The following is a 25,873-nucleotide window of genomic DNA, read 5'->3' as shown; positions in this document are numbered from 1 at the left end:
TCTTTCTTTTTTTAGCAAGTGCTTCATCACATTCACAACAAAACTGTAATCACCCAATCAAACAACAAGCCCATCAGCAGAACTGTCTTGATTTTGATGCCGCAGCATTCCTCAGGTTCACAACAGTTAGTTGACAAGAACTCAGTCCTGGTCGTCTATCCTCCTCCTCCAGACTCACCCTATCCATTTCCCGTAATGCTGATGCCTGGATTCTGCACAATGAAGAAACTTACGTTGACGAGTCCCCTAAAGAGGGACTGTCTGGAAGTAGTGAGTCCTCATTTAAATACATTTTGCTAAGTGTGACTTTTTTGCGTTTGGGTTTACGGGTCTTGGCTGGGCCATTGCTGGCAAGGTCTATTAAGGGATGAAATTGGTTAGGCATTAACAGCCTGATTCATGTACGGGCCGTTTTGCGTGGCCCTAATAGCGAATCATAGCGACTCGCTATTGAGGACACGCAAAACGGTATTCATGTAGGAATTGCTAAATAAATAGCGATTCCTACATGTTCTCTATTTGCGAGTAGAAAATTGCTACTCGCAAAAAAAGGAATAACTCCCCATGCATTCCTATGGGCTAAAAGGCCCATAGGAATGAATGGGGAGTATCCCTTATTTGCGAGTAGCAATTTACTACTCGCAAATAAGATAGCGATTTTAAGGGTGCCAGGGGTGTCCAAAGGACACCCTGTAGCACCCCTAAAATGCACATTTGAACAGGTGTTGCGCACACACATGTCCAAAGGACATGTGTGTGTGCAACATGCAACTTAGAAAAATGCTTTTAAAAGCATTTTTCTAAGTTTTTGCTATTTACCGAGAGGTCTGACCTCTCGGTAAATAGCGGCCCAAATTTGCAAAATCGCAATTTTTGAAAGTGTCATGAATAGCATTTAAGGAATCTCTAATAGAGATTCCTTAAATGCTAATCCTCGCATATTAGCTAATTCTTCATTAGCGATTTTTGCATTTGGGATTGTGAATCCCAAATGCCAAAATTGCACTCGCAAAAGGCAAGATTCTGAGAATCTTGCCCTTTGCGAGTGCAATTTAGCTTCATGAATCAGGCTGCTACTTTGGAAAACATTTGGCCTATTACACGTGAACGTTTAGGCGTTATTATTGCTCGCTTGCCTGTCTTAGGGGTGCTGTCTGTGGGGCTTCTAGGATTTTGGGGTCTGTGAGCACCGCTGCCATATTTCTAATGTTGATTGCTTTTGTTTTGCAGAAAATCCACGCTGGGAAACTTCAGTTGGGGCCCTGCTGCAGAACGCTTTAGGACACTGTGAATGCCAGGTGGAGCCAGCCCTCAAACACAAATTACAGGTAAGATAAGCGTTTGGATGGGAGGTAGTATAATGGAGTATTAGGAGAGGCGAGAGAGTGACAGTGGTACTAGTAGTAAAGTCCTAGGACTCTTCAATTAACAAACTCTGTGACAGGCATTTACTTTGGAAAACATTTGGCCAATTACACGTGAACCAACACGATGACAGTGTTCAGTAAAACTAACTTACTGCAAAACCACCACCCACCAGGCTCAAAAGTAGTAAAAAAAAAAGATATGCTCAGATAAAGTTTGAAAAAGTATATTTTTATATCCCTAACAAAATAATCTCCCGCAAGACCCTCCCCAACCCCAACAAAGAAATAAATAGTCCCTCAAAAGTCCCCAAAAAACCCAACTCCCAATTCCCACCCCCCAAAAGTCTCTAGAAAAGGGGCAAGGGACACTCTAGGGATGCATGTTGTTGACTTTGGCCTCCAGGGCATCATGCCTTAGGGCCAGGGCATCATACTGCTCCCGGAGGGTGGCGTGATCTAAACGGAGGCCCTCCAACAAATTCTGGTACTCTTTCCATTTCCGGACCTCCGCCTCCAGGTCCGACACTCTGCGGATTGCACGGCGCAAGCGAGCCTTTACAGTACTGTGAGGTGCAGCCTTTGCTGCTCGGCGGTGGCGTCTGCCAGCACGGCTTCGTTTGGCTGGAGCACTGCGCTGGCCGGCAGAACGTGGGGTCACGGAGGAGGATGCAGATGTTACATTCGAAGTACTGGACTGCGTGTCGTCCCCCTCCAGTTTCACCAGCCGCCGATATTGGGCAACAGTTGCATCCAGCCTCCGTTGCCGGGCCAGTACAGCCTGCATACTTCTTGTGGGTTTTGTTGTTTTAGTATGACCAACTATATGAAGAAAGAAAGACATAATCTGTAACCAATGCTCTTTAAGAATATGATTAACACAAAATGATTCAGCAGGAAGTTGTGTCACAGTACAACTAGCAACTAGCCAGCGCAGTACAAAAGAAACTATTCAGGCCAATATCATGGGCGTCCGCAGGGATGGGCAAGAGAGGGCGCGATTGCCCCCCCCTGGATCGCAGGTCCATCCAGTGCTGGCCCAGTGACAAATTACAATATGGTAATTACAGCAGGCTGGGACCGACAGACAGATAGAGGCAGAGACAGAGAGAGAGGAAGACAGAAGGAGAGAGAGAGAGAGTGAGGGAGCCAGAGGGTGACAGAGGGAGGATGAGGGAGGGAGACAGAGAGAGAGGGAGGGGGAGAGAGAAAGAAAGATATGTGTAATGTGTATGCCAGGTCTGGTGGCTCAGTGGACGAAGGCATCCGCTGCAGGGGCATGAGTTCAATTTCATGGTCATATTTTTTTTGGTTGCTCTAGATCCACCCCCCTCCCCCACTGACCCTGCCCCCTTCGGTGCGGCCCTTGGCCACAAACCACACTATCAATTTGGCCCCGAGAGAAAGTTTGTGAGGACCCATGCTCTATAACCACATCCTCCTGATTTAGATTGAATTTTTTGTTTCTGGCATTTTTTGTTTTTCCCTCTCTTTTAATTTAGTTGCCAGGTCGTCTGCTGTGGTGCTGAACAAGATTTTTCTCTTCTCCCTATGGGGTTCTTTGTTTATTTAAGCTCTATGTCGTGTTAGATTTAAAAAAAATATATTTAATACTTGTGCTCAATCATGTCAGGAGTAGGACTCAGGAGATGGTGATGATGTTGCACCCCCCCCCTGGAAACATTTCATAGTATGTTCGTAGTTCATCCAGTGACCATCTACTCTCTGTAGATACACATCATATGCTATCTAAGAGTCAGATAGTACCATGATCCAGCTTACCTGTACCCACCACCGCCACTGTCTGCTTCCTCACAGTCTGTTCTTGCGCCGCCTCCTCCCCAGAGCTGTCATCAGAGTCTATCACCACCACCTCATCCGAGCTGGCCCCGCCACCAGATGTTCCACCTACAAAGTAGATTTAAGAATGTTAGATTACACCACTCACTAGTATTTGGTCTAGGAATGAAGAAATGTGAAAACAACAGAAAAAGTAATTGACTGTCTACTCTAGTCTAAAGTAAAAATGTCCCTCCTTCCAGGGAAGGCTGTTGTCTTGCTGCACTTTTTTGTCACAATTGATGAATGCTTGCTTAATTTTAACACACACCATTTTTCTCTGAACAGACAGAAGCTGGACTTTTAAGGACAAGAGCAACATCAACTTCAAACCAGGTGAAAGCTCGGCTCGACCACAAGAAATGTGCTCCATTACTCATCAACTCAGCACCAAGCACTTTTCCATTTCTAGCTAACTTTATTTTAATATATGTGTTTACTTTTACTTTTAATAAAGCTTTTAAACTTGAATAGACTCTGTGGTTTTTGGTCCTCCAGACTCGAGTGACTGAGCGAAAGGTTTTGCAATTTTTGCAAGGAGGAGTCCGTGCCGCTGACACTACCATGTTTATACAGTGTGCCAAACACGCCACTCTGAAATATTATTACTCTGGTTTTTGGTGTCCATAGTTCGGTTTGTGGAGAATTGTCCCTGCAACAGTAGTATTATGGATTTTGCTCCTATCTAAACACTATGTCCAAAAAATTAAATTAGGAACGCTTGGACAACAATAGGTCCTCTATATTTAAATGAAAACTTACTGGGGCCAGCAAAAGAGCACTCGCCGCCCTGGCCTGCATCCTCCTCCTTTGGAGCCACAGCCTCCTCCTTTTCCGTCCGCTTGCCCCTGGGCGGACCTGACGTACAACATGAAAAAAAGAACAGAAAACATTGATGATTGCTACTTGTCGATGTCCTTGTCAACCAAATCAAACATTTAGAAAGAACAAGAACCAACTATTTCAGCCAAAAAGAGGGCTACAAAGGAAGAACTGCACCTGAGCCTCTACTCAGAGGTGCACCAGAACAAATGCGTAACGCAAAACTAACCTTGCGTCACGGCAGATGCGCCGCAATTACAATGCGGCAAACCCTGGCGCAAGGGTAGGCAGATGCGTGGCGCATCTCGTGACGAAAGAGGGGCGCATCTCTAGAGTCCCATCGCAGGCGCGATGCAACTCTAGCAATGCTCTGGGCTGCCCAATACTCAACATACCGCATCAGTCCTTACGCCTGCTTCAAGCAAGCAGGCATAAAGAATTGACGTAGCAGCGTCGCGGAAGTGCCTGCGTTAAATCTTGTAGATTTCACGCAGGCACTTTTGCGAGGCGCACAGCTGCCACACCGCCACCCACCCCCCCACCCCCCTGCGTGGGAACGCACCCATTGTGGCGCAGGCACAGGCCTTAACGTGGCGCATCTCCTTAGATGCATCACGTTGTAAATGACTCGCAGGGATGCGCCACGTAAGGCAGCGTAAACGTGGCGCAAGGGGCTTGTAAATCTGCCCCTTTGTGTCTAGCATTACGCAGTTCTGTAAAGTACACTCATACATTACTCAGCCCAATTAAATGAACACAAAATAGAAAACAATTTAACAGTGGCACCGCCACAGAGAAGGAGAGCAGTTCACCTGAAATGCACAGAAGATTTTGAAATATTAATTTACCTCTCCTATCAATTTAATCGGCAGCATTATTGCTCTTTGTAAAAAAGTTAAAGCAAACATTTCCAATATAACACACAGAGCAGGAGAAAAAACAGAGTAGTGAGTGATGAAAAAATTGCTAATACTACTCACCAAGCCCGGGGACCTCCACTCCCAGCAGGTCGAGCAGGTCGCGCTCCCGGTCCAGGATATCGGTCCAGCGGTGGGTCACCTGATTGTAGGTGCGCTGGACCCCCGTGATGTGAAACAGGGCCCGACACACCTGCTCCCACCGCTTCCGTCGCTCCTGGCGGTTGGTGTAGCCACCAGCGATCCTGCCGCCTGCCGCGATGGTCCTGGGGAGGCGGCGCTGTACATAAAAAACGAGTGCGCCCACCTCCTCAGGGCTGAAGATCTCCCTGGGCACCACCATTTCTGCCCTCAAACGGCCACACGGGAGCCGGGCACGGGCTGCGGGGGCCGTCTTGGGCAGCTTCACAGTTGTCTTCACCATGGTCTGGGCAGGTGTTAGCAGCAAGGAGACAAAATGAAAAAGAATAAGATTAGGGAAGAAGAAAATAAAAGTTTAAAAAACTAGTTGAAAAGTAAACAAAAGTAGCCTAAAACACAAAAATATAGACCTAGAAAAATAGAGGGATAGAAAATAAGTTAAATAGATCAAAAAAATATTAAAACAAGCAAAGGATGGCACGTGATTTCTCTCGCGAACTCGTGCGAACTTGCATTTGCAATGCGCTCATTCCGCGAGATTACACATAGCGGGCGGAAACGGAAATACGTCACGTAAACAAAATGGCGGCGCCCATACTCAACCTTGGGGTAACTCGCACGAGTTCGCGGCTTCCACGGTCGAGTTCGCACAACGCCGCGCCTCGCGAATAGGGCGAAATTACCGAAAAAAGAGTTTTGCAAAAGCAAAACCAACGAGCAGGTGCAAAAGTTCGAGCTCATCATTTGTAACCATTTCCCTGTAGTGCTTCCTGAAGGAGCCCTCCAGAATCCGGTTGCCTACTTGCAACTATTGTGTGACCCTGCTTTGACAGTCACAGAATAGTTAGAAGTATGCCATTGCATCCTGTTAAAAAAAATGTACATTGCAACAAAAAGGAAAGGGAGCAGACAAGCAGGTGCCAGCCTTCTTTAATGTCAGTTGGGTCAGGGCAGGTGTTGTTGTTTGCAAAACTTGAAGCAATTACCAGGTGTGCTTTGCTTTGCTACAATAATGTACACTCACTGGTCAACCAGAGGGTGCTGTGATGACACCGAGGGTGGCATGGGTGTGCCAGCCAGAGGGTGGCATGGGTGAACCAGAGTGCCAGTGTTGACAGAGGATGGCAGTATTTTGCTTTGCCCCAATAATGTACACTGGTGAACCAGAGGGTGCTGTGATGACACTGAGGGTGACATGGGTGAGCCAGAGGGTGGCATGGGTGAACAAAGAGAGTGCCAGTGGTGACAGAGGGTGGCAGTGATGAAGAAAGCCTTGCAAACAGGCTGGGCACGTAGAAACAACAAGTTCGCAAAACTGGCGACCCGACAAGTAAGTTCGCAATTTGCGAAATTCTACAAAACCCTCGCGAACTTGCAGAAACCCGTGCGAACACACATCCCCCAAAAAATCCGCAAAATCCGCGAGAATTCGCGGAGTTTGCGGATTTTCGCAATACGCAAATACGCAAATACGCAAATTCGCGGATTGCCAATCAGCAAAATCCGCCCATGCTTACTCATCGTTCAGTTTTGACAAAAGTGCATCCACTGCTCCTTCTCGTTTCCGTTTTAAAACATTAGACAATGCGACAATGCAGTATTTCAAAAGCAGATGTAACTACAAAGAGCATATTTTGATAATACATTTTTATTAGTAGACAATAGCAATCTTTAGAGGCATTGCATAGCTTCATACACACTGTGACCCCAATTCCATCACAGTCTCTCTCTCTCTCGCTCGCTCTCTCTCTCTCTCTCTCTCTCTCTCTCTCTCAGTGAGTCAGTCTCTCTCTCTCTGTCATTCAGTCTCTCTGTCAGTCAGTCAGTCTCTCTCAGTCAGTCTGTCAGTCACTCTCTCTCTGTCAGTCAGTCGGTCTCTCTCTCTCTGTCAGTCTCTCTATCTCTCTCTTTCTGTCAGTCTCTCTCTGTCAGTCAGTCTCTCTCTCTCTCTCTCTCTTTCAGTCAGTTTCTCTTTCAATCAGTCTCTCGGTCAGTCAGTATTCAGTCTCTGAGTCAGTCAGTCTCTACTCTCTCTCCACTCTATCTCTCTCTCTCCATTCTCTCTCTCAACTCTGTCCACTCTATCTCCACTGTCTCTCTCTCCACTCTCTCTCCACTGTCTCTCTCTCTCCACTGTTTCTCTCTCCACTGTCCCTCTCTCCACTTTCTCTCTCTCTACTCTCTCCACTCTCTCTCTCTCTCCACACTCTCTCCACTCTCTCTCTCCCTTCCCTCTCTCTCTCTCCACTCTCTCTCCTCTGTCTCTCCACTCTCCCTCCACTCTCTCTCTTTCCACTCTCTCTCCACTCTCTCTCCACTCTCTCTCTCTACTCTCTCTCTCTCTTTACTCTCTCTCCACTCTCTCTCACTCCAATCTCTCTAATCTCTCCACTCTCTCTCCACTCTCTCTCTCTCCACTCTCTCTCTCTTCACTCTCTCTCCACTCTCTCTCCCCACTCTCTCTCCACTCTCTCTCTCTCCACTCTCTCTCCACTGTCTCTCTCCACTCTCTCTCTCTCTCCACTCTCTCTCTCCATGCTCTCTCTCTACCCTCTCTCCACTCTCTCTCTGCTCTCTCCCTCCACTCTCTCTCTGCTCTCGCTCCACTCTCTCTCCACACTCTCTCCACACTTTCTCTCCACACTCTCTATCTCCACTCTCTCTACTCTCTCTCTCTCCACTCTCTCTCTCCACTCTCTCCACTGTCTCCCTCCACTCTCTCTCTTCACTCTCTCTCCACTCTCTCCCCACCCTCTCTCTACACTCTCTCTCTACTCTCTCTCTCTCCACTGTCTCGCTTCACTCTCGCTCCACTCTCTCTCACTCTCCTCTCTCACTCTACACTCGTCCCCCTCTCTCCACTCTCTCACTCCACTCTCTCTCTCCACTCTCGCCCACAAAGCAGTGTGCGTTGCCATGGGCGTCTGCAGAAATGTTTCCGGGGGGTGGGGGGACAAATTTTTAACTTCATCACCATCTCCCTTGCACCCTTCTCCCGTCTGCCTTCCACCCTTCTCGCCCTCCCCCTTGCACCCTTCTCCCCCTCCCCCTTGCACCCTTCTCCACCTCCGCCTTGCACCCTTTTCTACCTTGCACCATTCTCCCCTCTGCCTTGCACCCTTCTCCTCTCTGCCTTGCACCCATCTCCTCTCTGCCTTGCACCCTTCTCCCCTCTGCCTTGCACCCTTCTCCTCTCTGCCTTGCACCCTTCTCCTCTCTGCCTTGCACCCTTCTCTCTGACTTCCACCCTTCTCCCCTCTGCCTTGCACCCTTCTCAACTCTACCTTGCACCCTTCTCCTCTCTACCTTGCACCATTCTCCCCTCTGCCGTGCACCCTTCTCGGCCCCCTTGCCCTCCCCCCGCGGACGCCCACATGGTGCTTCTAACAAGAGTGCTTACCTGAGGGCACCATTTTGCTGCCTCATCCCTTCTCATATGAGCTTTGCCCTGGAGAATGCTGTATCTGGGGCCCCCACCCCCATCCTTTGGGCGGGCTCTGACTGAAGAGAACCAATGTAAGTTGATGCATTTTTTCTCTTCAGTCAGCGGGAGGGGCTCAGAGCAGGCTGCAACCTGCACCTGCTTTAGAGGGGGAGAGGCTTGCTTTAGAGCAAAGCAAGGCTCTCTCACAGCGCTCACCGCAGAGCTGAGGGGGCCGGGGCCCACTTCATTTACTGAAGAGAGTGGGGCCGCCCCGCACCGCGGGGGCTCCCGGGGCGATAGTTATGCCCCCGCTCCTACGGTACTCCTGTAGTATTCCTGTAGTACTCCTGTATTACTCCTGTAATACTCCTGTAGAACTCGGGTGGTACTCCGATAGTACACCTGTAGTAATCCTATAGAACTCCTGCGCTACTCCTGTAGTATGCCTGTAGAACTCCTGTAGTACTCCTGTAGTATTGCTGTAGTATTCCTGTAGAACTCCAGTGGTACACCTGTAGTACTCCTATATAACTCCTGTAGTACGCCTGTAGAACTCCTGTAATTCTCCTATAGTACTTCTGTAGTATTGCTGTAGTACTTCTGTATTACTCCTGTAGGACTCCTGGGGTACTCCTGTAGTACTCCTGTATTACTCCTGTAGAACTCCGGTTGTACTCTGGTAGTACACCTTTAGTACTCCTGTCGTACGCCTGTAGAAATCCTGTAATTCTCATGTAATACTCCTGTAGTATTGCTGCAGTACTCCTGTAGTACTCCTGTATTACTCCTGTAGAACTCCGGTGGTACTCCGGTAGTACACCTGCAGTACTCCTATAGACCTCTGGTGGTATTCCGGTAGTACACCTGTAGTACTTCTGTAGCACGCCTGTAGAATTCCTGTAATTCTCATGTAGTACTCCTGTAGTACTGCTGTAGTACTCTTGAATTACTCCTGTATGACTCCTGTAGTACATCTGTATTATTCCTGTAGGACTCTTGGGGTACTCCTTTAGTACTCCTGTATTACTCCTGTAGTACTGTAGAACTCCAGTGGTACTCCGGTAGTACACCTGTAGTACTCCTGCTGTATGCCTGTGCAACTCCGGTAATTCTCCTGTAGTACTCCAGTAGTACTGCTGTAGTACTCCTGTATTACTCCTGTAGGACTCCTGGGCTACTCCTGTAGTACGCCTGTAAAATCCTGTGGTACTCCTGGAGAACTCAGAAAGGCTTTTGTGGAGGGGCCCCTATGAGCTCAGTGTGTTGTCAGTCTGTAATAGACACAACTGGGGCAGTTATGAGGGAGATGATTGCGAGGGCCCCCGCTTCCGAGGAGGGGCCCCTGGATTCGCCAGGGTCAATCCAGACTAAGGCTTGACTTGTGGATTCACTGAAGAGTAAGTCCAGTCAGGACTTCAGGGTATCCACAATTACTACTTATAAAATGAATTCACACATGATTAATTTTAAATGAGATTATTTGCATATTTGATAGCCATCCTGAAAGTTTAAATGAAATATGCTCAATGTCCATTTGACCCCGGAGCACGTTGACGTTTTGACTGCGCAGTCCATGTGACATGAGCGGAGCACAAGTCTCTGTGGCCCCTCATGTAGTTACCCGGGACACTTTTAATATGGCCCCCAGCGCCCTCGTAAAAACTGCCCTTTTATAGGCGCAATGGTTTGCCTCATGTGCACATTTTTGGATTCCACAGCTTAACTGAGACTGAGGCCCCCCTGATCCACGACTGTACCCTCATAGAGCAGATTTCACCTGCTTCAAATGGGCCCCCACCCCCATCCTCTTTCCGGGCCTCGTGCTCTAACTGAAGAGAAACAATGTCACTTGAAACATTGTTTCCCTTCAGTCAAAGGGAGGGGGCGGGGGGCTCCGAGCAGGCTGCAGCCTGCACCTGCTTCAGACGCAGAGGAGAGAGGCTTGCTTCAGCGCAAAGCAAGCCTCTCTCAGAGGTCTCAGAAGAGCTGAGGGGGTCCCGGGGCCCCCTTCATTTACTGAGGGGAGTGGGGCCCCCCCCGCACTGCGGGGCCTGCGGGGGCGTTTGTTACGCCCCTGGGATGGGCTAGTGCACACCCACTGGCCCCAAAAACTTAATTTATGAGGGGTCACTGATTTGGCCACAATGCATTCGGGTAGTGGTAGTTAAATTTTTTCATAACAAATCTACTTTTTTAGGTTTTTAAGGTCATTTTGTCGGGGGGCGTGGCTTGCACGCCAGCTGCAGAGGACGGACTTCCCGTGAGCTCCGCTTAGGATGAAAACGCGGATGCCGTGAGGTCCTTTCCTGACTTTTTTTAATGGCTTTTCTGAGCGGCAGTGGCGTCGGAAGGTGTGCAGACCATGCAGAAGCAACTGTGCGGTGTCTCCTGGCGGTGGAACGGTGGAAATTTGTCCCGGTAATTTGAGCTGTCTCCTCATCTCGGGCGGCCGCCATTTTGTTTACCGTTCCCGCGAATGTCTTCCTGCACCTCATTTAACGCAGCGTTTCTTCTTGCCTAATGCTGGTAACTTCGAGGGATCATTGTGGCATGACTTTTATTGTTTCAAGCGGCTTTTAACATTTTTTGGGTGCCCAATTCATTTTGCCCCTAGATTACTGCTGTCAATACAGGTTCTCTGAAGAGATCTGGCCGCCATTTTAGGTTTCATGCATGTGCAGTGCTATGAGTCTTTTTGAAGGTCCTCATGTACATGTTTTTGAGTCATCTTACCTGAACTTGCTCACTCCTATTTTTTTGACTGGGCTCATGTCCTTTGCCTCCCATGACTCCCAGCTTTCTGCTTTCATATTGGTCACATTTTTCTTTTATGTGTGGAGACACCACGGCCGCCATTTTAGGAGTTACTAAGTCTGATTCTTCATTTTGCCTCTACTTGCTTCCTTTGGCGACAGGATCTTTAAAGTGACTTTGCCTTTACGTACTACCATCTTACACTTGTGCTGGCTTCAATAGATGCTCCCTTTTTGTGCCGTGGTTTTTATTAACACAGCATTGCTGGTTTTCCTCTGCTACTTTCAATCCAGTGAGGGTATCAGCGCTTAAGAGTGGTGCGTTCTTTGGCTGCTCCTTTTTGTCCCTTCATTTTAAGCCACGTTATGTATGCCCCTCTTACTGCCTAAGCATCTCCAAACCAGTTCATTGGATCCTGCTGTTCTCTGTTAGTACCTACCTGCATATGGCAAGTTGACTGACTTCTATCATCATGGCAAATAATTCCATCTCTCCTAAAATGTCACAAACTGGTACCAAACCTAAGAGGCTTAAGAATGACCCGCCTTCTCCTATTGCATCTTCCTCTAATCCTGTTTTGGATTCCATTCTTGAAGAGGTGTGTGGTCTCCAACCTTTTATGTCCGCTACTAATGCAAAACTCCAACAAATTGAAGAGCGCTGGGTTGTTATGGAGAGCAAGGTTTTGAATCTGGAACAGCGAGTGAGTGATATTCAAGATGTCTCAACTAAAATTCCATTGTTGGAACAGGAGATCCTCAAACTTAAACTCCACACCGAGGATTTGGAAAATCGCAACCGGAGGAACAATCTACGCGTTTATGGTGTTCCGGAAAATTTGGAGGGTTCTGACATGGTGTCCTTTATACGTAAATTTCTTCAGGAACTTTTGGATCTTCAACCAGCTTCGCACCCTCTTAATATCCAAAGGGCCCATCGTCTTGGTCGTCTTAATTCCAACTCCTCCAAACCACGTGGCATCATTCTGCTGTTCCTCGAATTCACAGAATTAATGTCTGTCCTGAAAGCAGCCAGGATCAAACGTCGTCTCCAGTGGTCTGGTCATAACATTTTTATCTCACAGGATCTTTCATCGGCTACTAATGCACGACGCAAGGAGTTCTTGAATCTTCGACCTTTAATGCGACAACTGAACATTCAATATGGAATCCTGCATCCATGCAAGATCACGCATAATGGACGTACCAGATCCTATGATGATCCGCAAAAACTTCACGAGTATCTTTTGAGTGTCTCTCCTTCCAATATGGACACTGCTCATTAATGTTTTCTCTCCTTCCTTTTGTCCACTGTTGCTCTTCTATTCTTCCTGACCTCTTTTGCTTCTTCTCCTATATTCTTGATCTGCTCCTTGAGGTTTTGTCCTCACATCCTTGTGTTTTTCCTTTCTCTATATGTCCTGTTTTTTGGCAGCTCATGGGCTGAGTTCTCTCTTTGGCGCAGCTTCGCCTCAGATGTTTTGGTTACTCTCTTTTTTTCCGTTCAGGCCTTTGTGCCTTGATCTGTTTACTTCTTATCTTTCTGTCCTCCTCTACTTTTTCTCTTTCTTTCCTCTCTTTTTCTCTCTTTCTTTTTGGTTTCTTTGCTTCTCTTTCCAGTTTCAATGCTATTCTATTCCTGAGCGATCTCTACTTCTCATTTTGTTCTTCATATTCTCAGTTTTTATATCCATGGTTTTCTCTGGTCTTGGTACTGTGAGCGTTTTGGGAGTCCCCTTTTTCAATTACCTATGCATTTTTTGTCTTCCCTTTTGTAGTGATCTCCTTGCCATGTGTCTCTTCCACTTGTCACCCATCCTCCACTCTTACCACCATGTGTAACTTTGTCTCGTGGAACGTGCGAGGTCTTGGTCATCCTGTCAAGCGTCAAAAGGTACTGTCTCATTTATCTAAATTTCATTCACAGGTTGTTTTTCTTCAGGAAACGCATTGTTCTGATGTTGAATCACTTAAGCTTAAAAGACAATGGGTGGGCCAGGTTGTGTTTTCGCCTGCTATTCAAAAAAGAGGAGGGGTTGCTATACTGTTTCATAAAGCATTAAATGTTCAAATTGTTTCTTCTAGTACTGATGATGAAGGACGATGGGCAATGGCTAAGGTTATCATTCAAAACAAGACGATGGTATTGCTTAATATATATGGTCCTGTTCGCCCTGATCCAAAATTTTGGAAAGATATAAAAGTTCTAATTTTGTCCATAGATTGCCCTGATTTTATTGTTGCTGGTGATTTTAATCAATGGTTAGACCCATTCGCCGATAGATTATCCTCCAGTAAATTTCAACCTGACAAATCCCATAAGAGTTTTCAGTCTGCCATTGCTTCTCGTCCTTTATATGATTCTTGGAAAATGTGCAACCCAGATTTGCTTGAATATACTTTTTTTTCTAATGTTCACCACACCAGCTCGAAAATTGATTATATTATGGTTAGTAAGTCTCTTTTGCCCTCCATTCAAAAGTCTGTCATTGGCTCTATTTTTATCTCTGACCATGCTCCTGTGTATACTACCCTAGACCTCTCCCTTATTTCCTCTAAATTCAGTCGTTGGAAATGTAATTCTTTTCTTTTATCTGATGCCATTTTTATGAAAGAGAGTGTGGAATTTTTCAATGAGTTTTTCTCCTTTAATAATTCTTTGGACACCTCCATTCCCATCACTTGGGATGCTTTTAAGGCTTCCTTTAGAGCATTTACTATATCCTATGTTTCCAAAAGGAGTAAGCTTAATAGACAAAAATATGACGACCAGCTTAAAGTGATCAAAAGTCTTGAACATTCTTATTTTTCCTCTAAGTCCTCCTCGGCTCTTCAAGAGCTAATCCTAGCCAAAACTGACCTTAACAAAATTATCACCAATGAAGCCTGTCACACCCTTCTCAAAATTAAATCTAAATTCCATGGAGGCCAGAATAAAGCAGGGAAAATGTTGGCAAATTATTTAAAAATTAAATCCGAACGAAAAACGGTTGGTCCGATCTTTAATGACTCTTTAAACAAATTAGTTACTTCTGATGAAGACATTGCCGAAGTATTTCATAATTATTACCAGGCCTTATACTCAGATGATACACATCCCTCTGACGCGAACTTATCGTCATTTTTTGAGGGACTCCCAGCCCCCCCTTCCCTTCCGATGGATTTTGCTCTTTTGGAACGGGAAATCACTCTCCAGGAAATTACTACAGCCATTAACCGTCTTAAAAAATCGAAAGCCCCTGGCCCTGATGGTTTACCTGTTGAGTTTTATTCTTCTTTTCAATCTTTTTTTGCACCTAAACTCCTTCAATTATTTAATTCTTATATCTCAGATGCCAAAGCCTCTGGGTCCTTTTTGGACGCTCTCATTGTCATTATTCCCAAACCTGATAAAGATCATTCGCAATGTAAAAACTATCGCCCCATATCATTAATTAATTATGATTGCAAAATTTTTGCTAAAATCCTTGCCTCTCGTCTAGATTCTCTTATTCCCTATTTAATCAAAACAGACCAAGTGGGTTTTGTGAAGGGTAGACTTCCTGCTGATAATGCTCGCTTGTTTTCCAATGTCATTGCGCATTCTAAAAATGTTAAAGTCCCATTGGCGGCTCTCTCCCTAGACGCTGAAAAAGCTTTTGATCGTATTAATTGGCAATTCATGTTACGTACCCTTAAATGGTTTGGTTTTGGTCCCTCTTTCATTTCCTTGGTTCAACTTCTTTATTCTTCTCCTCGTGCCAGTATTTTTGTTAAGAACCAATTCTCTAGATTTTTTTTCATTGAACAGAGGCACGAGACAAGGCTGTCCCCTTTCCCCGTTATTATTTATTTTATGTCTCGAGCCTTTTTTAGAGCGTATTCGTTCCAACTCTACCATTAATGGCCTTATGCTCTCCTCTACAGAAACTAAACTGTCTGCTTATGCAGATGATGTCCTATATATATGTCCAATCCGGAATCCTCCCTTCCACATTTTTTGACTGAGGTTAATCTGTACTCCTCCATATCAGGTTATAAGCTCAATTTATCCAAAACGGAAGTTCTACCCCTTAATCCACTCTGTTTCCAGTACATGTTTAATAATACTGATTTTACATGGTGTCCCTCCAAAATTAAATACCTTGGTATATGGTTTTCTTCCTCCCTAAAAGACACCCTTAAATTAACCTTTGATTAATTAATTAACAAACTTCAATCCCTTCTTCGAATTTGGTCCCCCTTATTCCTATCCTGGTGGGGTAGATTAGATACTATTAAAATGATGATTACTCCACATGTTCTCTATACTGTTTCCATGCTCCCTTTTAAAATTCCTAAATCCTATTTTGCACGAATTAATTCTCTTTGTATAAAATTTTTGTGGAATAACAAACATCCACGCATTGCACTGCACAAGTTAATTCGACCTAAACAAGAAGGTGGTGTTCGTTTTCCTGATTTTAAATCATACCATTCTGCCTTTTTGATCAAACAGTCCTTTTCCTTGGCTTATGACTTCATGGACACCCCTGTGCCTAAGTGGGTTCTCCTAGAACGCTCCCTTCTCAAAGATTTCTCATTTCAGCATATTGTTTTCATGTCAAATTGCACTTTTCTATCCAAATGTCCCATTTTGAAATATTCCCAATTTCTACTACAAACTGGTTTTTCTTCTACTTTATCCCCTCTTCAATGTTTCTTAGCCTCTGTGGTGTGGTACAACAAATTCATTAGATACAAAGGTAAATCATTTTACTTTAAATACTGGAAAGAAAAGGGTATCCTATTTGTACATCAGTTCTTTGTTGATTCATCCCTTATTTCCTTCCCAACATTGCAAAATGTATTTCATTTGCCTTCATCATTTATTACTGAATATACCATTATAACATCTTCCATCCAATCTCACTTGTCTTCCCTCTCCCCATCTCTTTCTTTCTCTTCATTCACCCCCACCACTCCACTGTACCCTTTATTTTCTACTCAACTACCTAAAGCTGCACTTGTATATTCAATTTTGTTATCTAATGTTTCAGAACGTTCTAAATCAAATGTAGAGACTGTTTGGGAGACTGACCTTGATGTCTCCTTATCTATTGCATTGTGGGATCGTTTATGGTCCAAACTTTTTAAATTCTCTGTTGCTGCACGTATTACGCAATCTTTATTCTTTATATATCATAGAGTGGTTATTACCCCGGTTAGTATCCATAAGTTCTCTCAAGTTTCCTCACCTTTATGTTGGTCATGTTCCAAGGAACCTGGTACTCTTAAACACCAATTATAAGATTGTACCTCTGTTTTATCATTTTGGTCTGAAGTATGGAACATCTGCATGACAATGTTTTCGTTATCCTCCCCGTTATCTCTACTGAATGTGTTTTTAGGTTCCTTATCTGATGATATTGAAATTGTATCTTCTTCTGCTAAGTTATTAGACCTGTTTATTGCTCTTGCATTTAAAGTTATTTTATTGTGTTGGAAGGATAACTCTAAGCTTTCTGTCCACACTTGGTGGAACTTTATCTGTGATGAACACAGAATCTCTATTGCATCCTCCACCTCTGTCCCTTTAAAAATTAAATCTGATCTACTCTGGCTTCCCTTCACCTCCTACCTTTCTTCCAATCCCCCACCCTTATTACGTGCGATTATGCCCACGTAGTAATTCTTGCTCTTCTTTTTCCTTTTTGCTCTCCTTTTTCTTTCTTTCTTTTCTTTTCCCCTTTCTTTACTCTTTTCCCCTTCTCCTCTAGCACTTTTTCATGATTATTTATGTCATTTAATTGCTCTTTCCCATTGTACTTTTTAATAATTATTCATGACTTGTTTTTTGTAGTACTTATTAACTGCTTAATAAAAATTTCTTAAACAAAAAAGCAATGTCCCTTTTTTATTTTTGTATTCTAATGGACTAAAAAAGAAACACAAAATGGGCACATGTTGTGCCCCCCTGTAGTTTTGCACTCCCAGTTCCTGCACGGGAAGGAATGCATGACATGGTGCATTCCTTCCCGTGCAGGAATGTCCGCTGGCAGTACAGCAGCAGTTTTGGTTAAGAGTCACAATGAGCCTTTCAACAGCACCGCCTTGGGACAGCCCGCCACCTGCCTGCCAGGCCACAAAATTACTTGTAATCTGGTGGGCAACAGCGACTTGTGATGGTGCAGTGCGCAGGAGTGGCGTGCCGCCCGCTACTGCACCACCAAAAGTTGTAATCAGGCCCTAAGACTGGTGTGATCATGTGTGTGGGTTTTCAGAAACAGCAAGAATCCAGCTATAATGTCCTATTACTTACCGGTAATCTTCATTACTCCGGGTCCCGTAGTCCTTGACACCTTCAATACAAGTGAGATATCCCATCTCGCAGACAGAAAAAAAGACGAAGGAATGCTGGACCTACCCTCCCCCTCCCGCCGGGAGTACATAAGCGTACAGGTCCAAGCATTCCCTCTGAAATACCAAGCCAAGGATGAAGGCCGGCAGTCCGGGAGGGAGGGAGGGAATCCATGAAGGTGTCGAGGACTACAGGACCCGGAGTAATGAAGATTACCGGTAAGTAATAGGACATTACCCCCAGGTCCCTCCGTCCTCGACACCTTCAATACAAGTGAGAAATACCAAAGCAGACCCCGGCATTCATCCCAAAAAGGAAAACACAACAAACCACCAGGACTGCAAGGAAACCCAGAGACACAATGACAAAACAGAAAGCCATGGGCGAAACCAACCGAACACCCCCAAGCACAACCGCCATCAACACCCAGCAAAGGAGAAGGCGGCAAGGCCGGATGAAGGAAAGAAGAAGCCCAAAGGACGTCCCCTAGAACACAGAGAGAGGAACACCCTGGACCTCCACCCAAGAGGCAGCCACCCCCACCGTAGAATACAGTGGGAGCCAAGCCCCAAGGGAGCACCCAGCGGGGCACAAACAACTCCCCCCAATGAACCACTGGGAGAAGGGAGCGCTGAAGAAACAGCAAGGGAGAAACCCACTGCCCCAGGCACCGCCTAGCAGCTGCCCCATCAGGGACAGAACAGGCCAACCCGTCCCACAACCGAGAGAGGCACGAGAACAGGCCACACAGGAGGACACCACCCAGGCCCAGAAAGGAACCAGCAGGGGCAAGACAGAGAGCGAAAACCCGTCCCCAACGCAGGTAAGAGAGAAACCCACTGCCGGGGCAACCCACAAACGACCACACCAAAAGGCAAGGGGAGGAAGACGAGACCCAAGAGGCATGCCAAAGCAAGAGAGCAACGAACAGGACCAACCACTGCGCCAAACCCCAACACACCAGGGGAAGCCACCAGCAGGGCCACCAGGACCGAAGAGGGAGGAACCAGACAAGAAAACAGGCATCGACCCAGAGTAAGAACCAGGAAGAAAACGGGCCCCAGGAACCCAGACAAGGCCCACACCAACAGCCAACAACCGTGGCAAAAAGGGGACCGGAGGCACAAAAAAAAACCAGAAGGCCCAGGCCGAAGGCAGGAAAGACCAGAAGCCAACTCCAGCAGGGACAACGGACGGCCGCAGCCGAGGTCCCCACACCGGGAGAAGAAACCCCGGTGTACAGAAAACAGCCAGTGGCAAGTCCCGAGGCAACCAAGCAGGAGACCAAGGGAACAGGAACCCAGGAACCCGCCCAGACCAGTCCAGGGTGAGCAAAACGGCACCAACAGCAGCACCACAAACAGCCCGGTCACAGGCAAGAAAGAAACCCAAAGGCCGAGCACGAAACCGGGGAACCAAACCCAGAGACGGGAAGGAGGAACAGGCAGCAACCAAGAGCCGCCCCACCAGCCAGGAAACCCTCAAGTGACCACCAAAGGCGAAACCCCAAGAAACACGAAGGCCAACAGGGAGGCCAAGAGCCCAACAACGCAGGAGGCCCAGAAGACCCAAGAAAACAACCGGAGAACCGACAAGACCGCCAGCCAGTAGGACCCCAAAACGGCACCGGCAGGCCCCGAAAGGGGAGGCAAAGAGGGAGACCGGCAAGCCACAACCCAAAACCAACACAAGGGCACAGCGCACCAGCCAGGCGGAAAGGAGCGGGACAGGAAGTACATCAGCCCAACCCAAACCCCAGACCAACAGGGCAGAACCACCGGACCCCAAGAGGCAGCAAAAGAGGACCCAAAGCACCAGAGAATGAACGGCCAGGGAGGACCCAGGCAGGGACCCTACAAAGAGAGGCCAAGAACCGGGACCACCAGGGAACAAACCCAACCGAGGCAGAACCGAGAACCCAAAGCCGAAAGCAGGCTGCACGGGAGGCAAAAACGCACACACCCAAGAACAGGATCCAAGGGGAACACCACAGCCCCAGGGCCCAGGAATGATGAAAAAAGGGGGAGCGGGGAAGGAGCCAAGCGACCCACAAACCAGGGGAGACCGACACCAGTCCACAACCCGCAACCACACCCATGAACCCACCACCCAAGACCAAGAGAAGTCATGGGGAGGAGGACACCAAGAACGGCATACAAAAGGCAGGAAAGAAGGAACCAGGGCAACCCAAACTACAAAACAGGGAGGGACACCGAAGCAACTTACCCAAGGAACCAAGGAGCCACCCTGACAGAAGCCAAGGAAGACCCACAACACCCAGCACACACAGGAGGCAAAGGGAGCGGCAACCAGCAAGGAAAATACCCCACAGAGCACCAAGCCACAACCGCCAGGAGAGGGGAATAGGAAACCACCACAGGAAACCAAACCCCACCAGCCCACCAAGTGCAACACAACACAGCACCAGGCAAGAGGCAAGCCTCAACCACAGCCAGAAGCCCACCAGGGGCCCCAGCAGGACAGACCCGGAGGAACAGCCAAGCAAGGCCCACCAGGACAAAGGGAGAGCAGACCAGCCCCTCAGCCCCAGAAAAAACAACCGGATCCTGAAACAGGGAGACCAGACGCAACAAGTACCCAGAAGCAGGAGGCACGAAGAGACCCAGCCAAATCCAAGCATGGGCAATGGGCAAGAGCAGAGGTGCCACAGCCGAAAACGAAGGGGAACGAGGGGTAGCACGGGCCCCAGCAAGACCTGCAAAGGAGAGGAGCGAACGCAAGGGCACCGGAAGGCCCAGCCGCTACACCCAGGCACCACCAGGTGCCAGCGGGGAGGAAAAGGCCCCAGGCCAGGAAACCCCACACAGCGAAACCAGAGCACCGGTCAAGCAACGGGGAACAAGCAGAAAGAGGCACCCCAAGCACGGGCAAAGCCAACATCCCTGGAAAGTCGCAAGGAGCGCCCAGAACCAGGAGCCACAGGCAGGTACCCAGAGAGAAACACACCAGGCCTGAACCCACAAGAACAGGCAGGCACCAACAGGGAGAAGAAGAAAAAATCCGGGAGACTGGCAACCAAGGGGGACAGCCCACCAGGAACCAAGGACGCCCAGGACACAGCAGAACAGCAGAGCACGGCCTGGCAGAAGAAACCTGCAAAGCGCAAACATAGACCGGCCCCCAAAACCACCTGCCCAGACGCCAACCAGCAACAGGCACCGGCCAAGCGGAAGCGAGGACACCCGAGAAACCAGAACCTGGGGAGGAAGAAGTGTGCAGCACAGGGAAGAAAGGAAGAGACCGAATGCAAAAACCACGCAAAGTCTCAACCCAGCTCAGGGACAGGAAGCGCCACAATCCAGGGAAAAAACCCAGAAGACGCCAAGCAGGATCTCCCATTTAGGACCCGTGATGCAGCCCCACCACGTACAGCCAGACCCACCCAGGCAAAGCACAAACACACAGCAAGAGCAACATGGAAGTGCAAGGCAACTGGGAAAAACTGAACCGCTACGCGGTACTCACCACAGGGGCAGTAAGGACACCAAGCTCCCTGCCCCCAAGAAACAGCCCAGGCGCCACCCAAGACACCAGCGTTGGGCGGTGAAGAGGACTGCAGCCACAGGCCCGACACCACCTCCAGAAAGCCAGTGCAGAAAACGCCGAGCAGGACTCCCAGACAGGACCACTGAGGCAGCCCTAACATGCACAGCCAGACCCACCCAGGAAAAGCACAAAACACATGGCAAGACAACATGCAAGTGCCAGGCAACCGGGAAAAAGCTGAACCGCTATGCGGTACTCACCACAGGGGCAGGAAGGACACCAAGCACCCTGCCCCCAAGAGCCAGCCCAGGCGCCACCCAAGACCCCAGCGCCGGGCGGGGAAGAGGACTGCAGCCACAGGTCCGACACCACCTTCAGAAAGCCATTCCAGAAGAAGCCGAGCAGGACTCCCAGACAGGACCACCGAGGCAGCCCTACCACGAACAGTCAGACCCACCCAGGAAAAGCACAAAATACATGGCCAGACAACATGCAAGAGCCAGGCAACCGGGAAAAAGCGGAACCGCTATGCGGTACTCACCACAGGGGCAGGAAGGACACCAAGCACCCTGCCCCCAAGAGCCAGGCCAGGCGCCACCCAAGACCAGCGCCGGGCGGGGAAGAGGACTGCAGCCAGGTCCGTCACAGAACCGGGGATGTAGCCTAGCAGGTGAAAACATGCAGTGCATGCATGAGGCTCCGGGACAAACACCAGCATCAACAGGCAGCACCCTTGACGTATACCAGAAGGGAAGCCTGACAGCACGCCATCCAAACAGGGAGGGGGACCAGGAGCACCGCCCGGCGCAGCCCCTGGGCCCCCGAAACAGCCCCCACCTCGCGACCTCCAACTGGCCCAGCCAAAGGAAGCAGCGCGCTGTGACCCGGAATGAATCCTGTAGGAGCGGCGCCCCAGCCGCAAAGGGCCGGGCGCCCATCGACGCGACTCCCAGCAAGCCCCGCAGGCCAGGAGAAGCGGAACGGGAAGACGACTCCACCGAAGAAACAGGTAAGCAGCAAAACACGTCCAAATCTGTCAGAGACAGAAAAAAAGAACAGAGGGAATGCTGGGACCTGTACGCTTATGTACTCCCGGCGGGAGGGGGAGGGTAGGTCCAGCATTCCTTTGTCTTTTTTTCTGTCTGCGAGATGGGATATCTCACTTGTATTGAAGGTGTAGAGGACGGAGGGACCTGGGGGTAATTTGGGTCGACATTGCTCTCGAAACTATCCCTACTAACAATCGAGAGGATGAAAAGATGGAAAAAGAAATGGTAGAACTCCTAACAATTACTAAGGAGGTGGCAAAGTGGTACTGGGCGTTTATAATTGCAGGAGAGGGAGACAAGAGGATGGAAGATCAAATCTGGGGGAGAGAGCTACAATTGGATGACCTAGATATAATCTGGGAAAGATCTGTGGAAAAATGTTGGTCGACTTTAAAATCTGCTGCATTAAAAAGAAATCATCTATATACAATCCATCGCGCATACTGGACTCCGAAAAAATTGTCCAAATTTAAAAATGCAGGCGTAAAAAAGTGCCCGAAGTGTGGGGAAGAAAAGGCAGACGACTTCCACATGTTCAGAAACTGCCCCCTATTGGAAGAATTTTGGAAAGAAGTGGGTAAGACCATGAGCATAATCATACAGAGACAGCTAACTGTAAGTACAACCTTTACTTTTTTTGGGATCGACGTCACAATGTGTAGGGGGGGTTTAACAAAATGTCAGGAAAACCTTCTCTTTGTACTAGTTGTTCTAGCCAGAAGGGAGATCTGTTTAAAATGGATTAGCCCACTACCACCTATACATAGTGATTGGATGAACTCTGTCATAAAGACCAACAAATTAGACAGAAAAGGAAACATCAGAAAAAGATTTAAATATTGGGAAATTTTCGAAAACTATATAAATTTCAACACCGGGTCAGTACTTACGGTCCCATGATTAACGCAGAAACAACACTTGGTAGACAAGTATGATACTTGTCGAGTAGCCTGAAGGCTAGCTCATCCCCGCATCTCCAAACCAGAGTTGGTACTATGTAAGGAATAAGGATACTCCTCTGAAAACCTCGTACAGGTGACAAACTCCCCAACCTCGAAAGACCAAGGGGCAGTGTTGGTAATAAAACCAGAGGCAGAAACCTGAAACCCGAATACATTGAACTTTCGCAATATGAGGACGAAAAAAAATTAAAAAAAAGACATTGCTCTGCATTGATTTAGGCTGTTAATCTGTACCCCAGCACCACACAGCTGCAGCACCTCTCTTACTAGTTTATCCACTATTTACAAAATCTCATTGTCACCTTACAGTTTAATCACTGCACTACCCTTTTACTTTTCAATTCTAACTCATATTTGGGAATAAACAGCCTGATTCATGAAGCGAAATAGCGCCCGCAATGGCAGCGAAAACGCAATTGCGGGTGCAAAACATGGAATCGGCATTCATGTACGAAATAGCGAAATCGCTAAAAAATAATAGCGAGCGGAATAGCGATTACGCTGTAAAAGTCGCAGACTCCGGGAAGTCGAGCATTAGCGAAAATGAAATAGCGACCAACCACGGAATCTGCGAATTGAATAGCGAAACGCAATACTGTCTCAATCGGCATTCATGAAAGAAATACATTAGCGAAAAATCGCTAAATCGCACATTAGCGCGGCGCAATTTAAGGACAACTCAAAGCAGGTGGTAACCATAAAAGCCATGATTAACCAAATTTTGAAAAACTGTTAGCCAATCACCAACAGGTCCAGGCCTGACCAATCACACATAAGGACATTCAGCAGCAGCAATAGGCGTTCCACAATGCCTGGGATGTACATGGTGGTGAGGCGGCGAAGGCTACAGCGAGCAGCACGGAGGAGACGCATGAGGCAGGCACGGATTTACCGGCAGCGGGTCACCTTGCTGGGGCAAACCAGAGAACAGATATATGCCAAATACAGGCTGAATGGGGAAATGATCACCTGGCTGATACAAGAACTCGACCCCATCATGCAGCACCCAACAAGGCGAAACAATTCTGTGCCCACACATGTGCAGGTATTGTGCAGCCTGCACCTCCTGGCATCCGGCAGTTTCCAGGGCATAGTAGCCGCTGCTGGGGGGATTTCCCAGCCCACCATGTCACGCTGCCTCCACACTTTTGTTGACGCCATGCTCACCCAGCTCCACCAGCACATCACATTTCCCACCAGCCAACAGGATTTGGACCTCACAAAACTACAATTTTATAATGTTGCCCATTTTCCCCATGTCCTTGGCTGCATAGACTGTACCCACGTCGCCATCTGCCCACCAGCTGGCACGGAGTATATGTACCGCAACAGGAAGTCCTACCACTCCCTCAACATACAGATGGTCTGCAATGCCAAGACCATCATCACTGACATTGTGGCCCAGTACCCAGGGAGTACCCATGACTCCTTTATCTTCAGGCACAGCGGACTCCACACACGACTGATCAGGGGAGAGTTTGGGGAAGGACACCTACTTGGTAAGTACACTTTGTCGACAATGTCACATTGCTATGAAGTAACTGCGCTGCACAGGCAATCAACATCTGCTCCTCTCATTCAGGTGACAGTGGCTACGCCCTACGGGAATACCTCCTGACCCCTTACCTCAACCCTGCCACACCTCAGCAACGCCGCTACAATGTTGCGCACATCCGGACAAGGAACTGTATTGAAAGGACATTTGGCCTGCTCAAGAGCAGGTTCCGTATACTGCACAAGACAGGTGGGGCCATGTATTACAGTCCTGCAGCGTGCTGCCGCATTGTGGCTGTCTGTGCAATGCTTCATAACATTGCAACCAAGCGCCGGATACCTGTTGACATCTCAGGCAGTGAATCTGAGGGGGACGACCGGCCACCAGCACATGCGCACCATGCACGCGGGGAGAACCCAGCTGAAGGCCACAGACGTCGCAACCACATCACAGCTAACAATTTCTAGCCCACCCCCTTCCCCCACCCCACATATCACAATTGCATGCAAACTGTAATGATTACACAAGGCGTATGTGTGCACCAAAATAAATGTATTTGTTTGAATCACAAAAAATATAAATGGGTGTTCGTAATAACTATATACAAAAAGCAGTATTCATGCATACTGCATGGGACGCTCCATTGCAGGCTTAAGTTCAGCCTGCGTCTGTGTCCCTGTCACAATGTCATTGCCGTCTCCGGCGCACAAGTTGCTGGCGCCTGGGAGCCTCTTCCTCTTCCTGGGCAGCTGGAGGTGGGGCAGCCCTTGCGCTGCGCCTAGGTGGGGGGGCCTGCGTGGCAGAGTGGCTGCTGACACTAGAGGTACCCTCACTAGCATCATCACCCCCCACAATTGCCGGAATCACAGGTGCGTGCAGTGCGGTGACCGCGGTTGTCAAGTGCTCCAGCACCCGGGTGATATCTTCGCAGCACTGGACGAGTTGGTGCTGCTGGGTTAAGGAGCGGCGCGCAAGCAGGGCGGTGGCATTTGCCGAGGAATAATTGGAGCGGCTGTTGGTGGACAGCCGGCTCAGCAACTGGTGGTGGCGCCTGCCAGCAACACTTCGGTGCTTCACCAGCGCAGCGGTGTTGTCTTCCATTGCCGTCGTCATGCGGTCAATGGCCGCCGTCATGCGGTCCACCCTGTCGCCCACTCCCGCAACATTGCGGCCGATCTTCTGCAGCTGGAGCTGGATGGCTCCCTGCTGCTGCGACTGGCGCTGGTGTAAACGCAGCATGCGCCGCTCCACACTCATGCATGCGTGGAAGTGGCCATTGCC

General features: G+C 48.2%; 1 protein-coding gene across 1 annotated transcript; it reads right to left on the bottom strand.

Annotated features, from left to right (window-relative positions):
• Positions 1–1,680: 1,680 nt before the first annotated feature.
• Positions 1,681–9,481, bottom strand: LOC144783397 (uncharacterized). The gene is made up of 4 exons (XM_078662391.1): positions 9,205–9,481; positions 3,966–4,061; positions 3,147–3,272; positions 1,681–2,186 (listed from the first exon to the last, which is right to left on the bottom strand). The coding sequence occupies exons 1-4, from the start codon at positions 9,479–9,481 to the stop codon at positions 1,738–1,740; spliced, it is 948 nt and encodes a 315-aa protein (XP_078518517.1). The 3' UTR covers positions 1,681–1,737.
• Positions 9,482–25,873: the final 16,392 nt, after the last annotated feature.

The sequence above is a fragment of the Lissotriton helveticus genome, chromosome 9 (genome assembly GCF_964261635.1).
Source record: "Lissotriton helveticus chromosome 9, aLisHel1.1, whole genome shotgun sequence".
In the NCBI taxonomy this organism is placed as follows: domain Eukaryota; kingdom Metazoa; phylum Chordata; class Amphibia; order Caudata; family Salamandridae; genus Lissotriton; species Lissotriton helveticus.
Note: the sequence above shows the minus strand (reverse complement) of the source record. Positions and strands in the feature narration are given on the sequence as shown.